General features: G+C 52.3%; 2 protein-coding genes across 2 annotated transcripts in view; both read right to left on the reverse strand.

Annotated features, from left to right (window-relative positions):
* Positions 1–1,647, reverse strand: part of RIPOR1 (RHO family interacting cell polarization regulator 1) — a 33,053-nt gene extending 31,406 nt beyond the window's left edge. The window contains exons 1-2 of the mRNA XM_080638570.1: positions 1,564–1,647; positions 493–833 (exon numbers count right to left, since the gene is read on the reverse strand). The gene's annotated coding sequence lies outside the window, so the exon portion shown is untranslated. The remainder of the gene's footprint in view (positions 1–492; positions 834–1,563) is intronic.
* Positions 1,648–5,172: 3,525 nt separating this feature from the next.
* On the reverse strand, positions 5,173–12,916 carry LOC308232408 (C-signal-like; the record flags this gene model as incomplete). Its single annotated transcript, XM_080638597.1, has 6 exons — positions 5,173–5,422; positions 8,527–8,637; positions 8,903–9,061; positions 9,936–10,126; positions 10,950–11,001; positions 12,779–12,916. The coding sequence occupies 6 exons, from the start codon at positions 12,914–12,916 to the stop codon at positions 5,309–5,311; spliced, it is 765 nt and encodes a 254-aa protein (XP_080494723.1). The 3' UTR covers positions 5,173–5,308.
* Positions 12,917–20,884: the final 7,968 nt, after the last annotated feature.

Below are 20,884 nucleotides of genomic sequence, written 5' to 3' on the forward strand. Positions count from 1 at the left end.
CGCAGCCCCCATGAAGGCTCCTGGCACAGGACAGACACACCAGCAGCTCGGCTCCATGCCAGCTCCCAGTGTTAGCTCCTGTGAACTTGTTCTGCAAGAGCTGGAAATTCAGGCCCAGTCGGTACCAGGGGACAGGCGGGGAGAGGCTGACCTGCTCCAAACCCTTGGCAGGATCCTATGGCCAAGGCAGGATCACCCCTTTTGTGGGTACAGGCATGGGCAGAAACCCAGCTCTGATTGGAAGCCATGTTCCTGCGCCAAGTTCAGGTGACAGCACAGCTTGCAGTGCTCCCAGACAGGCTTTTCTTGGCAGATCCATGTGTGTGGCTGTATTAAAGCCCCAGGGCATGGAGCAGGCTGGCCCAGGAGAACTGCTGGTTTATGCTGCAGGTGTACATGGGCACCTTGGTGTGTGATGGGGTGATGGGCACGTCAGCATATGAGGTGTATTTGCAAGAGATCTCTGCGTCACCAGCAGGCTGGCTGACCTACCTGTGATCCTGCATGGACACTGGTGCTCAGGGAAGGCATCCCATGGTGGTCATCGCCTTGGAGGATGCAGCCCCAGCCTGAGAAGCAGTTCAGCAGAGTTCAGGTGTTCAGGTGTGGGAGAAGATGACAGTCTGGAGAAGGCTGCTGAAATGTCCAGCTGATTTCCACTTCCCAAAGGAGCAGCAGGAGCACCTCCGGAGACCAGTTAAACCCCAACCAAAGCCAGTGAAGTGCTGCAATTGTCTTCCATAAGACGGATTTCCTTAGGTATTTGGGCTAAAACTGTGCAAAACTTCCACCTCCATGGTCCCACCTTTGCAGACCAGGGGGAATCCCACCAACTAAAAGGAGGAAGAGAGAGCAAGGAGGGAATCATCAGCACCTAGAAGCCTTCACAACCTTTTCTCCACACTGAGAGATGGCAATGCCAGCATCCATCCTTTGCAAGAGTGGGTGTGGGAGACCAATGGGAGACAACATGGCTTGGGAGAGACCTTCTGGAGGTGCTACTGGTCCCCAGAAGAGAGCTAAAGCCTACAGGAAGGTCCCAGTACCAAGCCGTTCTCCCAGACCAGCTGTGGAACCCTCCCAGCTAAAGCAGACTGGAGCAGAGAGCAGCAGCAGGGGCAGCAGTGGGTTAAAAGCTTGAGGTGGGACTTGTTGAGCTGCTTCCTCCTAGCTAACAATAACAGAGCAGAGGGAGAAGGGATGCACCAGGCTCTGCAGGGGGCAGATAGCGATGGGGCAACCCAGCCCTGCAGCTGCTGGAGGAAGCCTCGGCACATTATCTGCTGGCTGCACGTCTTCCTTGGCAGCCCTTGTGCTGCAGGTTCTGGGATGAGCTTCCTCCTGAGCCCTATTTCTCATGCACCCAGGCTGATTCCTGGTACTTTGGTGGCAGCCCTGGACCCCACCACCCCACATAGAGCTGCAGTTCTCTGACAAAATAGCCTTCTCAACATCAGTGTGCCCCATTGCCGGTGGCTCTGGGAATGGTCACCTGGGGCCAAGATGTCTCCGCTGTGAGCACCCTGCTGCCCCGTCCCCCTGTGCCATGGACGGTGTCCTCACCTTTCAAAATGAAGAGGTGTTTTTGGCTGGAAGAAGGCTTCTGCCCAGGGGATCCCCAGGTCCTGGCTGAGGTCCCTGCAGTCCTGGTTGCCTCTGCTCCTGGTCCTTCCCTGGCTGGTGTAGGGCTGCTGCACCAGGGCTGCTGTGGCCACCCTGGCCACACTGGCTGATGTCCCGGTGCTTCCTTGTGTGCTGGCTGTTTGTGACCTGCCTCCTGCTCCACCTCCTCAGTCACATCTGTGTCACAGGAGCAGCCCTTTTCCGTGCCCAGCCTCCTCTCCTGGCCCTCTCCTGGAGCAGGCTTTGCCTCCCACCAGGGCTCTGCCTGCTGCTGTTTGCCATGGGAGGTTGCTTTTCAGAATGGATCTTGTCCTGGTTCTGCCCAGTCCTGCCAGGACTCCTCATGTCATCCCCACTCCTGTCCTGACCCATGGACCTGCCTGATCTCAAATGCTGGTGCAAAAGTCTTTGCCTGTGGCTATTGGTCTGAAAGAAAGCAGCTGGTGGAAGACCATGGAAAATACGGGCCCTTCCCAGCCCTGAAGTCAATCCCTGGAGTGCTGCTGGGCACTCCAGAGAAGATACATGTTTGCCCACAGTGCTACTATGGCTCCACAGGGGTTGGTAAGAGGCAGTCGGAGAAGCTCTGGGTGACAACCTCCCCACTCATTGTCCCTGGAAGTCCCCAGACATGTTCCCAAGCCCTTGTGCAGCCCCTGCGTGAAAGGCCCCCGAGGGGTTGTCCAGATTTCCCTATTGATGGGCCCAGCAGCGTCCTGCACCAATGTGCTGGTCCAGCTGGCACCTCTCCTCCAGCTTCAGAACAGAGATGCTAAAGCCATCTGCTAAAGGCAGATGGGTCCTAAATCATCCTTGCCCTATCCCAGCTTGCCCATGCTCCCAGAGTGGAGCTGGCATTCCAAGTGTCTTCTGGGCATGGTGCTGCAGCCCAGTGAAAGGACATGGCATGTTGCCATCACGGTGTTCAGGGGTGACACTGAGGTCTGACAGTGCCCAGAACCAGGAGATAAGCCTGACACAAAGGGCAAAGCCTGCAGAAGGCAGTGAGTGAGGCAGGAAACATCAGGCAGGAGAGGAAATGGGGAGATAATGAGCTGCATGAGCACAAACACACGGAACTTACGCAAAGGAAAAGCGAACACCACTTGGCAAGTGTTTGAGCAGGAGACCTGCCCATCTGGCCTCTTGATGAGGCTTCTTCAGGAACACATGTCCTGGAGCACCTTGAAGAGCTTGGGCATCCCTAACCTCCAAGTTACCATGACAGGCACCGTCCCTGTTCCAGTGTGTGCCCCCTGGGATAAGCCTTGTCTTGGAGGATGGAAGGATGGGCTCCTGGGGAGCCACTGACCTCCACTGGTCTGGCAAAGCTCTCACCAAGGGCAATTCCCAGTCACAGAGGTCCAAGCTGGGTCATCCTGCACCACTCTGCTGTTGGCTTGAAAAATGGGATTGACCCACCCGCTGCCAATTTGCTCCACACAGTAATTATCCTGCTGTCCAAAGGAAAGACCACTGCACAGGCTTCCTACAGGATGATGCTCACAGTGCTTCAACATCCAGCAGCCCTTTGAGGTCTGTTCTCATCCCCACAGCTGGGCTTCTAGTAATGCCAGAGTTATTTACCTGCAGAGCTTCCCCTTCCTCCTCGCACCGCCGGGGGCACACAAGGGCTGCCCACATCCTGGGGCACTTGCCCATGCTGTGATGTCCCCATTCCCAGAGGGCTGGAGGAAGATGCTCACATATTTATCAGCCTCCTGAGCTCAGTCAAAACCTCATTGCCACAGTAGGTGGGTAACGATCCTGTGTCCTAGCTTTGCACACCACCAGCCAAGCTGATGGAGCTTTTTCCAGCTTTCAGCAGTCTGCTTTTCTCTCTGTGTTCCCAGAAGAGCAGCTGCATCCATCTTGTGGGGCTGGCAGTGGTCATGGTGAGAGCTGTAAACCACCTGCAAGCAGTGCTGGGATGCTTGGCACATCTCCCAGGATCCAGCACATGGCATGGGGGAGAAGGGAGGCACACAGAGAAATATGGACATGGACCCTACCTGTAGTGATCGGACAGGCTCCAGCTTGCTTGTGTGGAGCAACTGGAGAAGGAGAACCTCTGCCAAGTGGCAGGAAGGGCACTCAGTGGAGGCTTGGCAGTGTCACACAGCCACACAGAAGCAGGATCAGGCCATGGCTTCCTCTGGCACAGCCGGTGGGGGCTGGCATCACCCCCATGCCAGGGATGGGGCAGCAAAATCCCAGCTCCAAGAGAACAGCAGGACCCAGGCTGGTACCAAGTAGTTCCTGCAATCACTTCAGAAAGGATCTGCCCATTCATTATGGAAAATGTCTGTGGAGAAAAGGACATCTTCTCCATGTGGGTATGCTCCCAGCACCCCTGAACTTCACAGGGGCATTTGCCTCTGCTATCCCTGGCTGGGCATTTGTGTTGTGCTGCTTGGGACCACCAAGAAGGTGGTACAAGTAGTCAGGGGTTCAAACTCACAAGCTCAGGCAGCCACCTCCACCCGCAGGCACCTTGTCCCTGAGCCCAGGTTGGTGGCCAGGCTGCAGATGCTCCCTGCTGTCCCCTTCCTTTCAAAAGTCTTGGCTACCAAAATGCCACTGGCTTGGGAGGAACTGGAACAGGTGAGGAAGAAAAAGTCACCAGTACCTGTGATTTACCAGGCTGTGGGTGCCAGGACTTGCCTCAGTGGGACAGAAACATGGCCCAAGCCCAGCGGCCTGCCTGATGCTCTGTCTTGTCTGGGGCAGGGGGTGAAGCCTGGGGTGGGGGGCCCACAGCATTTGTGCTCCGGGCTGGGAAATGCTCCTGTGCAGACCAGTGCATGGCCTCAAGATTCCCAGCAAAGCTGGTACTGCCAGGCAAGGCCCTGGTTCAGGGAGAGGTATGACCCCAGAAAGGGCCAGTTCCAGAAGGAATGAAGGGCTTCTGCAGATCTTCCAGGTGAGAACGAAGAGGTGGTGACCTCTGAGGGAAGGAGCAGTGGGTTTGCCTCCCATACGAGCCAGGCTGCTCTGCCCACCTGAGACTAGGTTTGGTTTTACAGGAGCCCTGTCTCCTTTTCCACATGCTCCTCAAAGAGAACCTCTATCCAGAAGAAGCAGAACCTTCCTGAGAAAACCCAGCACCACCCCAAAGTCCTTTTCTCTGAGGCTGTTATCACCTCCTGGGCAAACCCATGCAGTCCAGTGCTGCCCAGCCCATCTTATTAAGGTTCTCAGCTTCTCCCTCCCACAAAGGTGCCATTTCCCTGCTGTGCTCCACAATAGACCAGATTTCTCCCACCTAGGGGTACCATGCCCCGCTGGGCCTCCAATATGGGAAGAGTTGGCTGTGTGAGACTGCATAACTAGACTGTGGTGCTTGGCCCTTCCATTCCAGCCTCAAGACTGCTCCCAAGGACACCATGTCCAGCACCAAGTCCCCTCCAGGAAATCTGTAGCAAAGACACCATGCTTTGGTGATGCGTTTTTTGCAGGGGCCAGCTCCAGGTCAGGAGCAGAGACAGTCTCATGGAGCATTGCTAGGAGAAGGCACAGGGACTAATTAACTTTATTGGCAGAGTGAAGGCAGGATCACAGGCTGCCCTGCCTGTCTGGTGAAGTCCCAAACAGATCCCTTTAAGGTCATGGACAACTAAGCATCCCGCTGCTCCAGGGCACCCAGGGAGTCCTTACTGCAGGGTCCCTCACTGGGACAGAGAGATCACCAAGGAATAGCTTCACCTTCCCAGCTGAGCAGAGTCCCATGGTGTTTCTCAGAGAGGATCGGCAGTACAGACAGCAGCCCCTGCACGCTTGTGTCCACCGTCAGGTCAGCCTGCAATGGGCGTAAGTGAGGAGCAGGACTGAGACAACACTGTAATTCTCAGAGTCACAGACTACTCTGGGTTGGAAGGGAATTTAGAGCTCAACCAGTTCCAACCCCTGCCACAGGCAGGGACACCTTCCACTAGACCAGGTTGCTCCAAGCCCCATCCAACCTGGCCTTGAACACTGCCAGGGATGGGGCAGCCACAGCTTCTCTGCGCAACCTGTGCCAGGGCCTCAGCACCCTCACTGGGAAGAACTTCTGCCTAAGATCTCATCTCAATCTCTCCTCTGTCAGGTTAAAGCCATTCCCCCTTGTCCTGTCCTTACAGGCCCTTGTCCAAAGCCCCTCTCCAGGCATGTTGTAGCCCCTTTAGGCACTGGAGCTGCTCTAAGGTCACTGCCTTGGCTGTAGCGATCATGAGACAGTAGAGTTTGAGATCCTCAGGACAGTGAGAAGAGCGTGCAGCAAGCTCACTGCCCTGGACTTCAAGAGAACAGGCCTTGGCCTCTTCAGGAACCTGCTTACTAAGGCAGCATGGGATACAGCCCTAGAGGGCGAAGGGACACAAGAATGTTTGCTGATATTCAAGGGTGACCTGCTCCAAACTCAGAAGCATTGTGTCCTGACAAGAAGCAAATGGGGCAGGAAGGCCAGGAGACCTCCGTGGATGGATAAGGAGCTGCTGAGAAAACTTAGGGGGGAAAAAAGAAGCTTATAAAAGGTGGAAGTGAGGACAGGCAGCCTGGGAAGAATACAGGGATATTGTCCGGGAAGCTAGGGACCAGGTTAGGAAAGCTAAGGCCCAGTTAGAATTGAACTTGGCTAGGGATGTTAAGGATAACAGGAAGGGATTCTATAGGTACGTAGTGAATAAAAGGCAGACTAGGGACAACACAGGCCCTCTCCGGAAGCTATCAGGAGAACTGGCTACCCTGGATGTGGAGAAGGCTGAGGTTCTTAATGACTTCTTTGCCTCGGTCGTCACTGGCAAATGCTCTGAGCACACCACCCAAGTCTTGGAGGGCAGACACAGGGACTATGAGAATGAAGACCTTGGGCCTACTGTAAGAGAGGATGCTACTCTATAAAGCAAAGTGCAAGCTCCTGCCTGTCGCGGAATGGACTCAGTCGGAGATCAATGTGATCAGACAAAAGCCATTTATTATAGAAAACTAACTCTTCATATACTATTTCTTAAAGTTTTTTGCACTAACTTGGCCCATTGTGATTGGATACGTATCTGTGAGGCCATTAACAACTAACATATAATTGGTTAAGCACAGGTGTGAGAACCTGACCGTCAAAGTTTTCCAACAGTCCTCAATGTAGCAACTCAGCAAATTCCAGCTCCTTCTCATCTTGCTGGGATTCTCACTCCCAGTGCCTCGCTCCCATCCTCCTTCACCTTTTGTTGTCCCTTGGTTCATGTCGAACTCCACGTAGGCACTTGCTGATCTGGGTACATGGCCGTTCTTTGCCAGAAAGTCATCCACACTCACCCCTGGGTCGGGGCAATCCCAGGCACAGCTACAGGTTGGGCAGAGAAGAGATTCAGAGCAGCCCTGCAGAGAAGGACTTGGGAGTGCTGGCTGATGAGAAACTGAACATGAGCCGGCTTCAGTTTCCACTTGAGCCCAGAAACAAGGGCTATATCCCCAGCAGCATGACCAGCAGGTCGAAGGAGGTGATCCTGCACCTCTGCTCTCAAGAGACCTCACTTGCGAGTATTCTGTACAGTTCTGGTGTCCTCAACATAAAAAGGACATGGAACTGTTGGAACAAGTCCAGAGGAGGGCCACGAGGATGATCAGGGGACTGGAGCACCTCCCGTATGAAGACAGGCTGAGAAAGTTGGGGCTGTTCATCCTGGAGAAGAGAAGGCTGCGTGGGGACCTCATAGCAGCCTTCCAGTATCTGAAGGGGGCCTACAAGGATGCTGTAGAAGGACTCTCCATTAGGGACTGCAGCAACAGGACAAGGGGTGATGGGCTTAAGCTTAAACAGGAGAAGTTCAGGTTAGATAAAAGGAAGAAGTTCTTTACTGTGAGGGTGGTGAGGAACTGGCACAGGTTGCCCAAAGTAGTGGTGTATGCTCCATCCCTGGCGGTGTTCAAGGCCAGGTTGAAAGGGCCTTGGGCGACATGGTCTAGGGTCAGCCTTCCCTGCCCGCGTAAGCGGGGTTGGAACTGGATGATCTTTCCAACCCAAACCATTCTATGATTCTATGACACAGGGGGGGTTCTGGGTTCCAGCAAACACTGCCAGGTCATGGGGAGCTCCTCATTAATCGACACCCAAAGTCCTTCTCTTCAGGACTGCTCCATGCAGTCTCCCCAAGCCTGTGCTTGCGCTTGGGATTGCCCAGGGGCAGGACCTTGCACTTGGCCTTGTTGAACTCCATGAGGTTCACACGGTCCCATCTCTCCAGCCTGACAAGGTCTCTCTGGATCCCATCCCTTTATTCCCAGCCATCCACGAGCACCCACTCAGCTCATGCCCATCATCAGCAAGGGTCCTTCCACCCAAACCACGCAGAGCCACAGGAGGTGGGAAGAGTCTGTTACATGGGAGGATGGCTGGGTATCTGCATGCTTTCTGGTGGCTTGGATGATGGTGGCTTGGGCTGGGAAGCCAACTGCAGGTTTAACTCAACAGGACGCATAACTTGCATCCCTGCTGCAAGTGGGATGCTACGTGCAGCTTTCTCAGGATCCCAGTGTTGCAGGAGCCACCCCCACCCCAAAACAGGGATCCTGCAGGATGAGAGAAGATGTCATGGACCTGCAGCTCTTTGGGGAAGGGGACACAGGATGGGATGGTGCTGCTTCTCCTCTCCCTGCTCAGTCAGATTCAGGTTCTCTGCACATCTCCAGGCTGCAAAAACCCCTTATCCCCCTAAACATCCTCCTGCTCACCGTGGACGTGTACTGATGCTATTTCCCAGGGAGCACAGACACAGGGAACCAGGAGCCAAGAGGCAGCTCATTCTCACATGGACCCCTGCTCCTGAGAGCCATCCATCTCAGCCCACCCCAGGCACCCCTGTGCAAGTTTGTAGGCTTGTGTACCACCCATGGGTGCCCCTCTCAACCTGCTCAGCCAGGACCCACCTCCTGGCCACCCATGTCGGTTTTCACCCAGCCAGGGTGAAGTGCCACGCAGAGGATCCCAGCTTCCCTGTAGGTCAGAGCCTGGCACCTGGTAAGCATGTTGAGGGCAGCCTGGGGGAGGAAAGAATCATCAGCCACGGGCAGTAGAAAGCTCCATGCACAAGGCTCCCCTCCCATGGGAGGAAGAAAAGGCAATGCCAGGTCTTCAAGAGACAGTGTGTTCTGCCCTAGGAGGGCAGCAACTGGGCATGTGGATGCCCAGGAAGCTTGGGCAGTGATCAGCATGGATCAGTCCCTCCATCTCATCATCTCAGGTGCTTCACTGACATCAGGCAGCTCTGACTTCCACCGAGCTCATGATTCCCAGTTTCCATACCTTGCTGCAGCGGTAGGAGATGACAGGCTTGAAGAAGCACTGGGGAGTCTTCGCAATGGACCCCAGCATGGTAGAGATGTTGATGATGGCTGCCCTGCTGCAGCTCAGCCCCTTTTCTGTGCTCTCCTGGGCAGCCTTCTTCAGTAGGGGCAGGAACGCCTGGGGAGAAGCAACCTTGTGGGAACCTGTGCCCTGAGTCAGCCTCACTTAGGGCAGCTGCACCCCAGCCTGGCTACAGCAGGCTGGAGGAGGAAGAACAATGGGAAGCCAAGAGAGCTGGGTGTTTGCTGCAGTGCTCCCAGTTAGCTCAACACTAAACAAGGGATACAGAGGGCCTGGGCTAGGAGCACAGCCCCAGCACTACCGCATCCCTCCTGCAGCCCTGGGAAATGTGGCAAAGCCCTCTGAAATCTCCATCACAGAATCACAGAATCTTTTCCAAATAAGGTTGGAAAAGACCTTCAAGATCATCAAGTCCAACTGCTCCCCAGCACTGCCAAGGCCACCACTGAACCATGGCACTAAGGGCCCCATCTATACAGCTTGTGAACACTTCCAGGGACGGTCATTCCACCACTGCCCTGGGCAGCCTGTTCCAATGCCTGAACACCCTTTGGGGAAGAAATTGTCCCTAATCTCCAGTCTAAACCTCCTCTGGTGCAGCCTGAGGCTGCTTCCTCTTGTCCTATCCGTTGTTCTTTGGGAGCAGAGACCAGCCATGTCCTGGCTCCATCCTTTTGCCAGGCAGTTGTAGAGAGCGATAAGGTCCCCCCTGAGCCTCTTCTTCTCCAGACTAAACCCCCCAGTTCCCTCAGCCATTCCCCATCACACTTGGGCTCCAGCCCCTTCACCAGCTCTGTTGCTCTTCTCTGGACCAGCCCCAGCACCTCAGTGTCTCTCTTGTAGTGAGGGGCCCAGAGCTGAACACAGGATTCGAGGTGCAGCCTCATGACCATAGTCAGCCCCGGCTACCCTCCAGCTGGGTCAAATCCCCACTCTATGGTAAGCATTATCCCCAGAGCTTCATCCATACCTGGGCCATGAGCAGTGGCCCCACCGCGTTGGTCTTGTACATTCTTATCATCTCCTCAGCATCCACTGTCTCCAGCAATGCCTCTGGGTTGTAGATGCCAGCGTTGTTTATCAGCAGGTTCAAGCCCACGCCATTCAGCTTCTCCTCCACGATCTTCACTGCCTTAGTAATGGTGGAGGGATCTGTAACATCTGCAGTGGAAGAGAGGAGGGTTTGAGACCCACAGGGTCCATCCGGGAAGAGAAGGGAGGTTTATGATGCTGAATAACATCCATGCACACCGACCTGTGTGGTCTTCCATCTGTGGGCACCAGATGGTGCTGTGCAACCAGCTCAGCACACCCTGGCACCCACAAGCCCCAGCTCACCCCAAAACTGCCTTCTTCACCCCACTGTCAGCAGCTAAAGGACCCTGCCCTGGGGCAGCGCATGGGGCAAAGCCACCTGGGGACAATCCACTGTGGCAAAGCACTGCTGGGACTCCCATGCTGTGTCAGCCTCTGCCAGTGCACAGAGTCCATGACTGAGCAAGCTCTGGAGAACCCACGGCAGCCTCAGGAGGTTGCAGGGACACGGTCTCTATAGGGGCTGCTCTGTGACCTGCTGTGGGATGACTCTGACAGGTCCTACAGCTCCTGCCCAGGCTCCGGGCCGATCTCACAGTGTTTCCACAGGAGCTGCCTTCCTGGTCTCACCTGGGATCAAGGCAGCTCAGCTGTATGGCAGAGCAAGGATGCAGCCACTCACCTGGAGGAGCTGGAGGCTGCCAAAGACAGGTTTTAAGATCCTCCTGGTCCTGTGGCCACGGGGCAAGGAGGGTTCAGGGAACATGGTACTAGGGCTGAGAGAGGTCTGGAGAAGCTGAGCTTTTGCCAGCAGGACTTGAAGCAGCTCTGAAGAGCTGGATCCCCACATAGAGCCTGAAGGCAGGTAGGGAGGGAAGAAGAAAGGGGGCAAGTGTGGCCCCATTTTACCAGCTACAAATTTACCAACTCAGAGGCAAAGCACACCTACCCAGCTTCACAAGAACCAAGTTTGAGTGTTTGGATGCCAGATCTCTCAGCTCCTACAAAAAGAGACATGGAAACAATCAGCACGAGGCAGAGGCAATGCAAAGTACCATGCTGGAGCACCAGCAATGGTCCCACCCTGAGGGAAACATCTTCCAAATGTTACTCAGTGCTTGTGAACAGCTGGGCTGGGCCTGCTGAGGTTCTCAGGCTTCTGCTAGGCTCCACAAAGCAATGTCCATGTGCTCAGAGCACGACATGGCCAAAACTGCAAGGTACTGTGGCCACTCTTCCCAAGGGTTTATGTCCATAACCCAGCCAGAGCCACAGCAAAGAGCGAGAGCAGCTACTAAGGACCAGCTCCCTGGGGAAGTAATGCAAACTGGCCAGGGATATAGCCAGAAGTGTCTCCCAGTGGCTGCTGCAAGTGAGATGGAGGAGGAATGGCTGTGATTGCCAAGTCTGAGGAAGTCACACCTGGATCCCAATAGCCCAATCCCATCCACTCCACCCTGGATACTCCATCTCCCCCCTCCCCCAAGAAAAATGAACCACTTCTTTGCGTGTTTTTATTATTTGCACCAAACATGGAGGATTCAGAAGCCCTTTCCAAAAAGGCAACTTTCAACCACAGAGCTGTACAAGGCTTAGAGAAGCATCCCTCAGTGGAAAGCAATGTGCATGGACTACTCTGGAGGACACTGGCTCCAGTCCAGCCCTGCAGAAAGTCCTCTGAGCTCATCATTGCCACAGTCCAGAAAGTTGTGGGGGGGAAGAAGAAGGCCTACAAGAAACCTGGAGAGGGGCTTTGGACAAGGGCCTGTAGGGACAGGACAAGGGGGAATGGCTTTAACCTGACAGAGGGGAGATTGAGATGAGCTCTTAGGCAGAAGTTCTTCCCTGTGAGGGTGCTGAGGCCCTGGCACAGGTTGCCCAGAGAAGCTGTGGCTGCCCCATCCCTGGCAGTGTTCAAGGCCAGCTTGGACGGGGCTTGGAGCAACCTGCTCTAGTGGAAGGTGTCCCTGCCTGTTGCAGGGGGCTGGAACTGGATGAGCTTTAAGGTCCCTTCCAACCCAGAAATCTGAGCTAGTTCTGACCCTCTGAACTTGGGCGGCAGCAGCAGGAGCTGGGCACCACAAGCTGGCAGCAGGGTGAGTTCTCACTGCACAAGCTGGAGTAACACCAGCGCGCATATAAAGAGCATCCCAAGGGCTTCCTAAGGCACACACCACACTGTACGGCAAGCTGTGGTGGGTCACAGTAGGCAGAAGAAAACCAAAGCTGGAGCTAAGGAAAGATGGAGCTGTGTTGGTGCTTTGCTCCTGTGATTCCTCACGTATGAGTCTCTCCCATTTCAGTGCAGTGCAAAGCAGGAAAAGGAAGATCCCAGAGCTCCACGGGGCACCAGTTAACGACTCCCCGTATTTTGGAAAGCGGTGACACGCTGTAGAACCAGCCGGAGGAGAAACACTGAGGTTCACACCAGCCTGACCCTTCCTCAGCCCCAACCCCGCGCAAGGCGGCGCTGTGCCACAGCCCGTGAGCAAAGGTTTGGCACGGGAAGGCCGGCTGGGACAGAGCCAGGGTGATCGCAAATAGCCCGGCAGCGCGGTTGTCAGGGGGTGACATGGATGATCCTTCGCCTTAAGCACAACAGACAAGCAGAGGACTGTCACACCGTGTACAACATGGCACACCGAGAGCTCTGCTGTGACCGCAGTGCTCCTCTCGCACGGGCAAAGTTCACCGAGCGCGCTAATGCCGGCCCCCACTTGCACCCATGGCTGCTGCCGGCACCCCCGAGGCGAAACCCCAGCCCTTCCCCGCGCTGACCTGGGCCCGCGGCCCCGCAGGGTCCCGGCAGGTCGCGAAGATCCAGGCGGGTGGTCGCGGTGTCCGCAGGAGCTGCTTCACCAGCCCCAACCCGATGCCGCGGTTGGCGCCAGTCAGCAACACCCCCACCGCCGCCATCCCTAAGGCTCCGGGGCGGGGCGCGCCAGGCACCGCCTCCCGACCCTGCCACGGGGTGAGCGTGCGGGTGTATTCCTTCCTTTCAATCTAACGTCCAGTATAAACACACCAACCACAGCCCGATCCGGCCGTCCTTGCCTGCCCGGCATCCCCGACAGCGCATGCTCTGGAAGGGTACAGAGAACGACCTATCTCTTCCCAAGGCTGGGGTGCAGGGAAGGCTTACAGCATTACTGGCGAACTCCACCCAGTTTCTATGTCAAGCATGATGTTCCAGTGTTTGGAATATCCCGTTATATATTATACGTTCAGGTCACGTATCGCGTCTCTACTTCCTCTTGGCTTCTCGTGCCTCTCCTCACTGGCATGAGACTGAATATAGAGTAAGCACTAACCAATTACCAAAGCGTCAGTGTGTTGTTAGCATTATTCTCATCCTAAAGTCCAAACACAGCACTGCACCAGCTACTAGGAAGAGAATCAACTATCCCAGATGAAACCAGGACAATCAAGAAGGTATCAAACACTTCACAACTGTTTTTATTGCCTGCCCAGAAATGCACCCGATTTGGTTCTCGCCATGACAATCAAATGCAATGAACTGGGAAAGTAGGTTGTGGTGTGGGGATGAGGGTGCCTGGGGGGATTCTTCTTGTTGGTTTTTGTTGACAGGTGTCAGGTACCTCGTTCAACAGACCAAACAAAGGTGTGTAAAGGAGTAAAGTAAGAAAAATAATTGATGGCGTCTAAGGGTGGGAAAACTGGGTGTTAGGGAAACCATAAGCATAAGCTGGAGGGGACTTCCATGTACCAGCTCTGCTGCCTGCCATGAGGTGGGTATTGATGTATTATTTTCAGCTATTACATACAAAACCATATGCACAAACAACATTAAAATCCCAATACAGTGAGCACACAACCTGGAGCTCAACAGTGAAGTAACGGCTGAGCAGCTCTGATTTATATAAGCATTGTTATTTATTTTACTTATTTTCATTTGGGTTGAAAAACCCTAAACAAAACATCTCTGATAACAAGAATTAAATAGAGTCATAGAATCACAGATTGATTTGGGTTGGAAAGAACTTTAAGAACATATACTTCCAAGCCCTCTGACATAGGCAGGGACACCTCACACTAGACCATGTTGCCCAAGGCTCTGTCAGACCTGGCCTTGAACACTGCCAAGGATGGAGTATTTACCACTTCTTTAGGTACCTGTGCTAGTGCCTCACCACCCTTACAGGGAAAAACTGCTTCCTTATATCCAACATAAACTTCCCCTTTTTCAGTTTTTCATCCATTGACCACAACTCTGCTTGCGGCCATCCAGCCAACTCCTTATCCACTGAGTGGTCCACCCATCAAACTGATGTCTCTCCAGTTTAGAGACAAGGACGTCATGTGGGACAGTGTCAAACGCTTTGCACAAATCCAGGTAGATGATGTCAACTGCCCTACCCCTGTCCATCAGTTTCGTAGCCCCACCACGGAAGGCCACCAAATTGGTCAGGCAGGATTTGCCCTTAGTGAAGCCATGCTGGCTGTCACCAAGCACCTTGTTGTTTTTCATGTGCCTTAGCATGCCTTCCAGGAGAATCTGCTCCAAGATTTTGCCAGGCACAGAGGTGAGACTGACTGGTCTGTAATTCCCTGGGTCATCCATTTTCCCCTTCTTGAAACTGGGGGTTATATTTCCCTTCTTCCAGTCGTCAGGAATTTCACCTGACTGCCATGATTTTTCAAATATGATGGACAGTGGCTTAGCAACTTCATTTGCTAGCTCCTTCGGGACCCGCGGATGGATTTCATCAGGTCCCATGGACTTGTGCACAGTCAGGTTCTTAAGATGGTCTTGAACCAAATCCTCTCCTACAGTGGGCCTAGGGTCTTCATTCTCATAGTCCCTGTGTCTGCCCTCCAAGACTTGGGTGGTGTGCTCAGAGCATTTGCCAGTGATGACCGAGGCAAAGAAGTCATTAAGAACCTCAGCCTTCTCCACATCCAGGGTAGCCAGTTCTCCTGATAGCTTCCGGAGAGGGCCTGTGTTGTCCCTAGTCTGCCTTTTACTCGCTACGTACCTATAGAATCCCTTCCTGTTATCCTTAACATCCCTAGCCAAGTTCAATTCTAACTGGGCCTTAGCTTTCCTAACCTGGTCCCTAGCTTCCCGGACAATATCCCTGTATTCTTCCCAGGCTGCCTGTCCTCACTTCCACCTTTTATAAGCTTCTTTTTTCCCCCCTAAGTTTTCTCAGCAGCTCCTTATCCATCCACGGAGGTCTCCTGGCCTTCCTGCCCCATTTGCTTCTTGTCAGGACACAATGCTTCTGAGTTTGGAGCAGGTCACCCTTGAATATCAGCAAACATTCTTGTGTCCCTTCGCCCTCTAGGGCTGTATCCCATGCTGCCTTAGTAAGCAGGTTCCTGAAGAGGCCAAGGCCTGTTCTCTTGAAGTCCAGGGCAGTGAGCTTGCTGCACGCTCTTCTCACTGTCCTGAGGATCTCAAACTCTACTGTCTCATGATCACTACCGCCAAGGCTGCCCTGGAGCGTCACATTTCCAGCAGCCCCTACCTGTTGGTGAGCAGGGGGTCAAGCATGGCACCTCTCCTTGTTGGCTCCTCTATCACTTGCAAGAGGAAGTTGTCTTCCACACAACTGAGGAGACTCCTGGATTCAGAATCAAATCAGAAACTACTCGATGATATTAATCTGCTGATAGCATCAGGTGATTTGTTCTAATTTTATTGTGCTCCACTGCAGTTCTGCTGCACTGAGCCTCTGCTCCCCAATTTCCTTTGGGATATTGTGGAAGGTACAAAGCCCTGACAAGTGAGAAAGTTGGGTCCTGAGCCTATGGGGGCTACATGGCCATACCTCACCACAGCTCAGACAGGACCAGGGTATGAATGGAGCCCTGCCAGATAGCCATTTGGAGTCGGTCCTCCTTGGAGACTCCTAGAGATTGAAAGCCCACCCATTACCAAGTGTGTGATCGCGCACTTTGAATCACTGGCCATAAAGTTTAAGAATTCAGTGATGAATCTATGTGACTTCCTGAAGCTGTAGTTGATGTTGTTGGAGTTTGAAACTTTAATTGAGTTTGAACTATAGAGTTCATTTAGCCTCAATTTGCTAGTTCCATGACAGATATAAAAATGCTTTGAGAACATTTTTTATTTGAACAATGACATAGAAATTGGAATTTACTAGACATTAATTATACTATAAACACTAAGAAGCAGAAACCCTCCTTATAGCATATATTTGAAATAAAGGCCCCATTCTCCTTTTCCTGCCTTATTCTGTGCTCAGGCCATTTATTAGGTGATTGGTCATCAGAATGCTGCTCTATCTGTGGCAGAGATTGGCAGGTAGGTAGCAAGTAAGGATAGAGTGGTAGAAACACACAAGCATAGAATCCCAGGCTGGTTTGGGTTGGAAGAGACCTTAAAGCTCATCCAGTTCCAACCCCTGCCATGGGCAAGGACACCTTCCACTAGAGCAGGTTGCTCCAAGCCCCATCCAACCTGGCCTTGAACACTGCCAGGGATGGGGCAGCCACAGCTTCTCTGGGCAACCTGTGCCAGGGCCTCAGCACCCTCACAGGGAAGAACTTCTTTCTATCTAAACTGAACTTTCTCTGCTTCAGTTTAAACCCATCACCCCTTGTCCTATCACTACAGTTATGGTGACGCATGCTGAGGAGTGGGGTTTTGACCACCTCTTCCACAAAGATCCTGCCTACTCCAGGCGAACATTACATTAACGAACTCTTCCTAGGGTCTTGTCTCCAAAACCCTTGGATACAAGGATGCCCTGTGATCTGCTCTGCAGGAAGAGTTCATGTTCAGCCACAGCTGAGGTCAGTAGGAGCCTGTTCTGAATATAAATGTAAACTGTGAAAAAAAAGCAGGCTCTAAGCAGCTGTTAATTGAATTCTTTTCAGTGTGGACATTGCATCATCTGCTTTTATGCTTCAGTTCCCCAAGTCCAAATAAAAGAATATTAATTCCTTGAAAATTTTGTTAGTTAAATATTGTGAGGTTTCCAAGAAGGTAATAAAGAGAAATGCAACAACAACAAAAAAAACCCCACAAAGTGCTCTAGTCTCTCTGTGAGAGGCCTTGGTATCTCCCTGCTGTCTGGAAAAGCCAGATTCTGATGTCACTGGATTTTGGAGCACTTGAGAGTATAAATATGAGCACGTTTCACCTGTTTGGGGACTTGTTGCTGATCTCTGCAGAGTCCTCACTGTCCACCATAACAGCCATCTCTATGCCACAGTGATGGACCATGGGGTGGTTCATCTGACCCTGATGACTGATGTTCTGTTCTGCTGCATCCCATAACTTGAAGCTGAGATGTTTCTGACAGAAGAACAAGTACCACTGCTGGCTTAAGAATTTTTCCTATGTCTTTGGTGTGTGAATTAGGGCACCAGTCAAATGTCCAGGTCACACTGGTTGAGAGGCTTGGGTCTCATTGTGGAGCAGCTGGTATGAACTTGGAGGTAGCACAGTTCCATAGAATCATAGAAAGGTTTGGGTTGGAAAAGACCTTAAGATTATCTAGTTCCAGCCCCCTGGCATGGGCAGGGACACTTCACACTAAACCAGGTTGCTCAAGACCCTGTCCAATCTGGCCTTTAGGAGGAAGGTCATGTATTTTGTCTTTAACAAAGAAGAGGGGCTGGAAAGAAGTTGTTGGTTCCTGCTACGCATCAGGTGATAAAATGCTCTTTTTATCCCTGCCTCTTTCTCTCACTCCAGCACATGGATGTCAAACCAAGCCATGCACAAGCTGATCATTTAGCCTGTGCCTTAGTGTTTCTGAGATGGGCATATTTCTGAGTCACATATGACAGCCCATTTTCCTGCATCCTTGATAACAAATATCATAGAGAGAAACCACATTTGTCTTGCCTGGTGGTTTTGAGGTCACCCTTCATGGCATCATGCAAAAGCATGAAGGATAACCCACCCAACTGCCTGCAGACGGTGGCAGAAAAGAGGTTAGAGGGGATATGAGGTGTTCCCATGGGTCCCAGCAATGCGGCTCTGTTCCCGTGGACAACTACCAGAGCTGCCAGCACTGCTTCAGCTGGGGAGCTGAGGCATCTTGACTGCTCTTGTGAGAGGAATATCCCCAGAAAAGTGGTTCTGATCCTGGTCTGAGGCCGCTAGCTGGTGTTGAGTCCAAATGCTGTGGCCCAAGTTAGGTTGTGTGAAGAGTTGGAGTGTTTTACATGTCCTGGGAAAGATTTACTTGGGAAAAAAGTCCTTTTGCTGAGGTTCAACAGGGGTTCAAGGCTCTGCATTTGAAGTGGGCTCTCTGTTATGCTCGATACCCCTCAGACCTGGGCATTAGACCAGGTGGCAGTTGTGTCCAGGAGACTTCTCAGGCTGCATGGGGAGAATCCAGTAGACAACAGGGCTCTGTGGACTCTGCAAGCTCAAGGCAGAATCAACAGCACCCAAACCACCTTTGCTTTCATTTCTCCTCCCTTGCAACAAGACACCAGCTCCTGTGAAACCAGTGTGCAGAGACCTGGCTGGAGCCATCTCTTTAAAGAGATGCTAATAGAGACTTTGCAGGGAAGCCTCTTTCTCCACACTTTCTCCATGTACCTTTCCTGACAGTCCTAAAACGGCACCATTACAGTCCAGTACCTTAGAAGAATTCCACAGTCATTCAGCCAGTGTCTGTCTTCGGGCAACTGAATCAAGCTCTGAAATTCAATTCACATCTGTTGTTTTCTTGGACTATGGATAATTCGTTGGTCAACGTTTTTTGCTTCCACCACCAGCTCAGCTATGATAGGGATTTCTGTTCTGGGCAGAAGGTGGTTGTGCCCCTCTACCCTTCCCAAGACCAGCAGCATTGAAGAAAAACTGGCTCATCTGTGCTCTATCCCACAGGTAGAGTCCCCCCATCCTGCTCTACCCACTTGTCCTTTGGTCTCCTGAACGAGTGTGGGGAGTGAAGGTCTTCTCTGCACTTTTTGCCACTCTTGGCATCATGTTCAATTCCCGCGAGCACTAATTATCCAGCCCAGCTCCCATCTAAGCCTCTGTGCCTGCTATTTCTAATGAGCTGGTTTAAGGTCTTTAGGAAAGCTTTGCTTAGAGGAAAACCCTGGCCCAGGGGCTTTGGTGGGATTCTCTGGAGTTTGGACCAGAGAAGCTGGCATAAGCTTGGGAAAGGAGGAATGTCTTTACTCCCTGCCTGAAGTAGCCACAAGTGGCATGTGGTTCCCCACAGATTGATTTAGATCCTGTAAAACCCAACAGTTCCTGTACCTGTCTTCTGCACTGGGCAGAGGCTGCTTGGAAATCTGCCTCAGCCTTGTCTTCTTATGTTAAGACACCAGTGCTCTGCCAGGGTCCTGAGTGCTTTGCATCTGTCCTCAGCAGTTTGGGCTCCTGGGCTCAAAGAATATACAATGATACAATGCAGATATAACCCAGATCAGTCTACAGGGAGCTCTGAAACAGTGCCATGAGAAGACTTTCTTGGGACCTCCTGGCTCTGATGGGGAGTGACGGCTCCTACTTACATGCAAATGGAAGCTTGCATTTAAGCTCAGGCTCTCGCCGTTAGTGCCAGCGTGATCCCTTCCCAATGGGGTGTCACCAGTCCTCTTCAGCCAAAAAGAAAATGAGTCAGGTAGGGTGTGTGTGCCCATGTTCAAGCAGTTGCAGAGGTGGGTCGTTTGCACCCCACCCCTTGATTAGTAGTTCATTAATCTCTATTGATTCTTCAGCAAGTGACTAATAGGCGATGACAAGGCTCCAAACACCTTGAATACACCCTGAGGCAAATAGGCTTGATAAGTAGCAACGAGTTTATTCTTATTTACATGGCAGATTAAATTTCCTGAAGATAATCATGCCAAGCACACATCCCACTGCTTAAGCAAATAAAAACACGTTTTGCAATACTTCTGTAAGGAGGAGTGTCATTGTGCAAACACTGAGGGGAGCGTGAGCACACTGGAGCTTTCAGCATCTGAAAGTGGAGAAGGTGTGACTGCACCTTGGAAAGCTGTTTCTGATCCTTCCTGGTGTGCTGAGATGGAAAGCATCCGTATAAGAAACACAGCTTTCGGAGGGGTATGGGAAAGGAGTGTGCAGACAGTTATGCTCAGCTTAAGGTTTAGACCACGCAAGAATGTTTCAGACCAAAAGAACCATGTGAATCCCTTCTTTGGAGCTGGTCCAAGGTCCCTTCCAGTAGCCTGGGGACAGCAGCAGCACTTGGGAAGAGACTGGGTCATGAGCCAAACAAGTCTGGTTGCTTTCTCCTCTGCCTCTTGGCATCAGGTTGGACTCAGCTCCTGAAGAAGCAGTGCTCGTTTCAACTCAACAAGGCAGCACAGGGCCCCAAAGTCAGTGTTACGAACTTATGACTCCAGAACAGTATAAGGCTACAAAATGGTGGTGACAAAGCAAAAACGGGAGATTTTAAGAGGTTGATTCTTTCATTTCTGACACTGTCTGGTTCTGAGGCACTGTGGAGGTTTATAACAGACCATGGATGATGCCTCGTCCTCCACCTAGCAGAAGAAAACCTTGGAGGAGCAGAGCTCTTGTGCAAATGCAATATACTGGCAAGCATAGCTGTGCTCTTTGGTCATAAAGAAGTGACAATATAGACAAGGCAATTGAAGTGACTTATGAGAGCCTCAAAGCCAGTCCTGTGGTCTGGGAGGTGTGCTGAGGTGGAGAGGCTTGTGGAGGTCCTTGGTGAGAGACCAGCCTGAGACAGACAGCTGAAGACCCTGATCTCTGCACTGATTCTCTACCACTATATGTGGTAGGAATTCACAAGACAAAAGAAGTCTCTCAACCCAATATGGAGAATTAGAAAAGCACAGGGAGGTGTGATGGGCCTCAGGAAGGAAATGAAAAATGAAGGGAAAAATGAAGCATGTAAAGCTTAAGGAAAGGCTGTGATTTGACAG

This window comes from Psittacula echo (genome assembly GCF_963264785.1).
Source record: "Psittacula echo genome assembly, chromosome: Z".
In the NCBI taxonomy this organism is placed as follows: Eukaryota; Metazoa; Chordata; class Aves; order Psittaciformes; family Psittacidae; genus Psittacula; species Psittacula echo.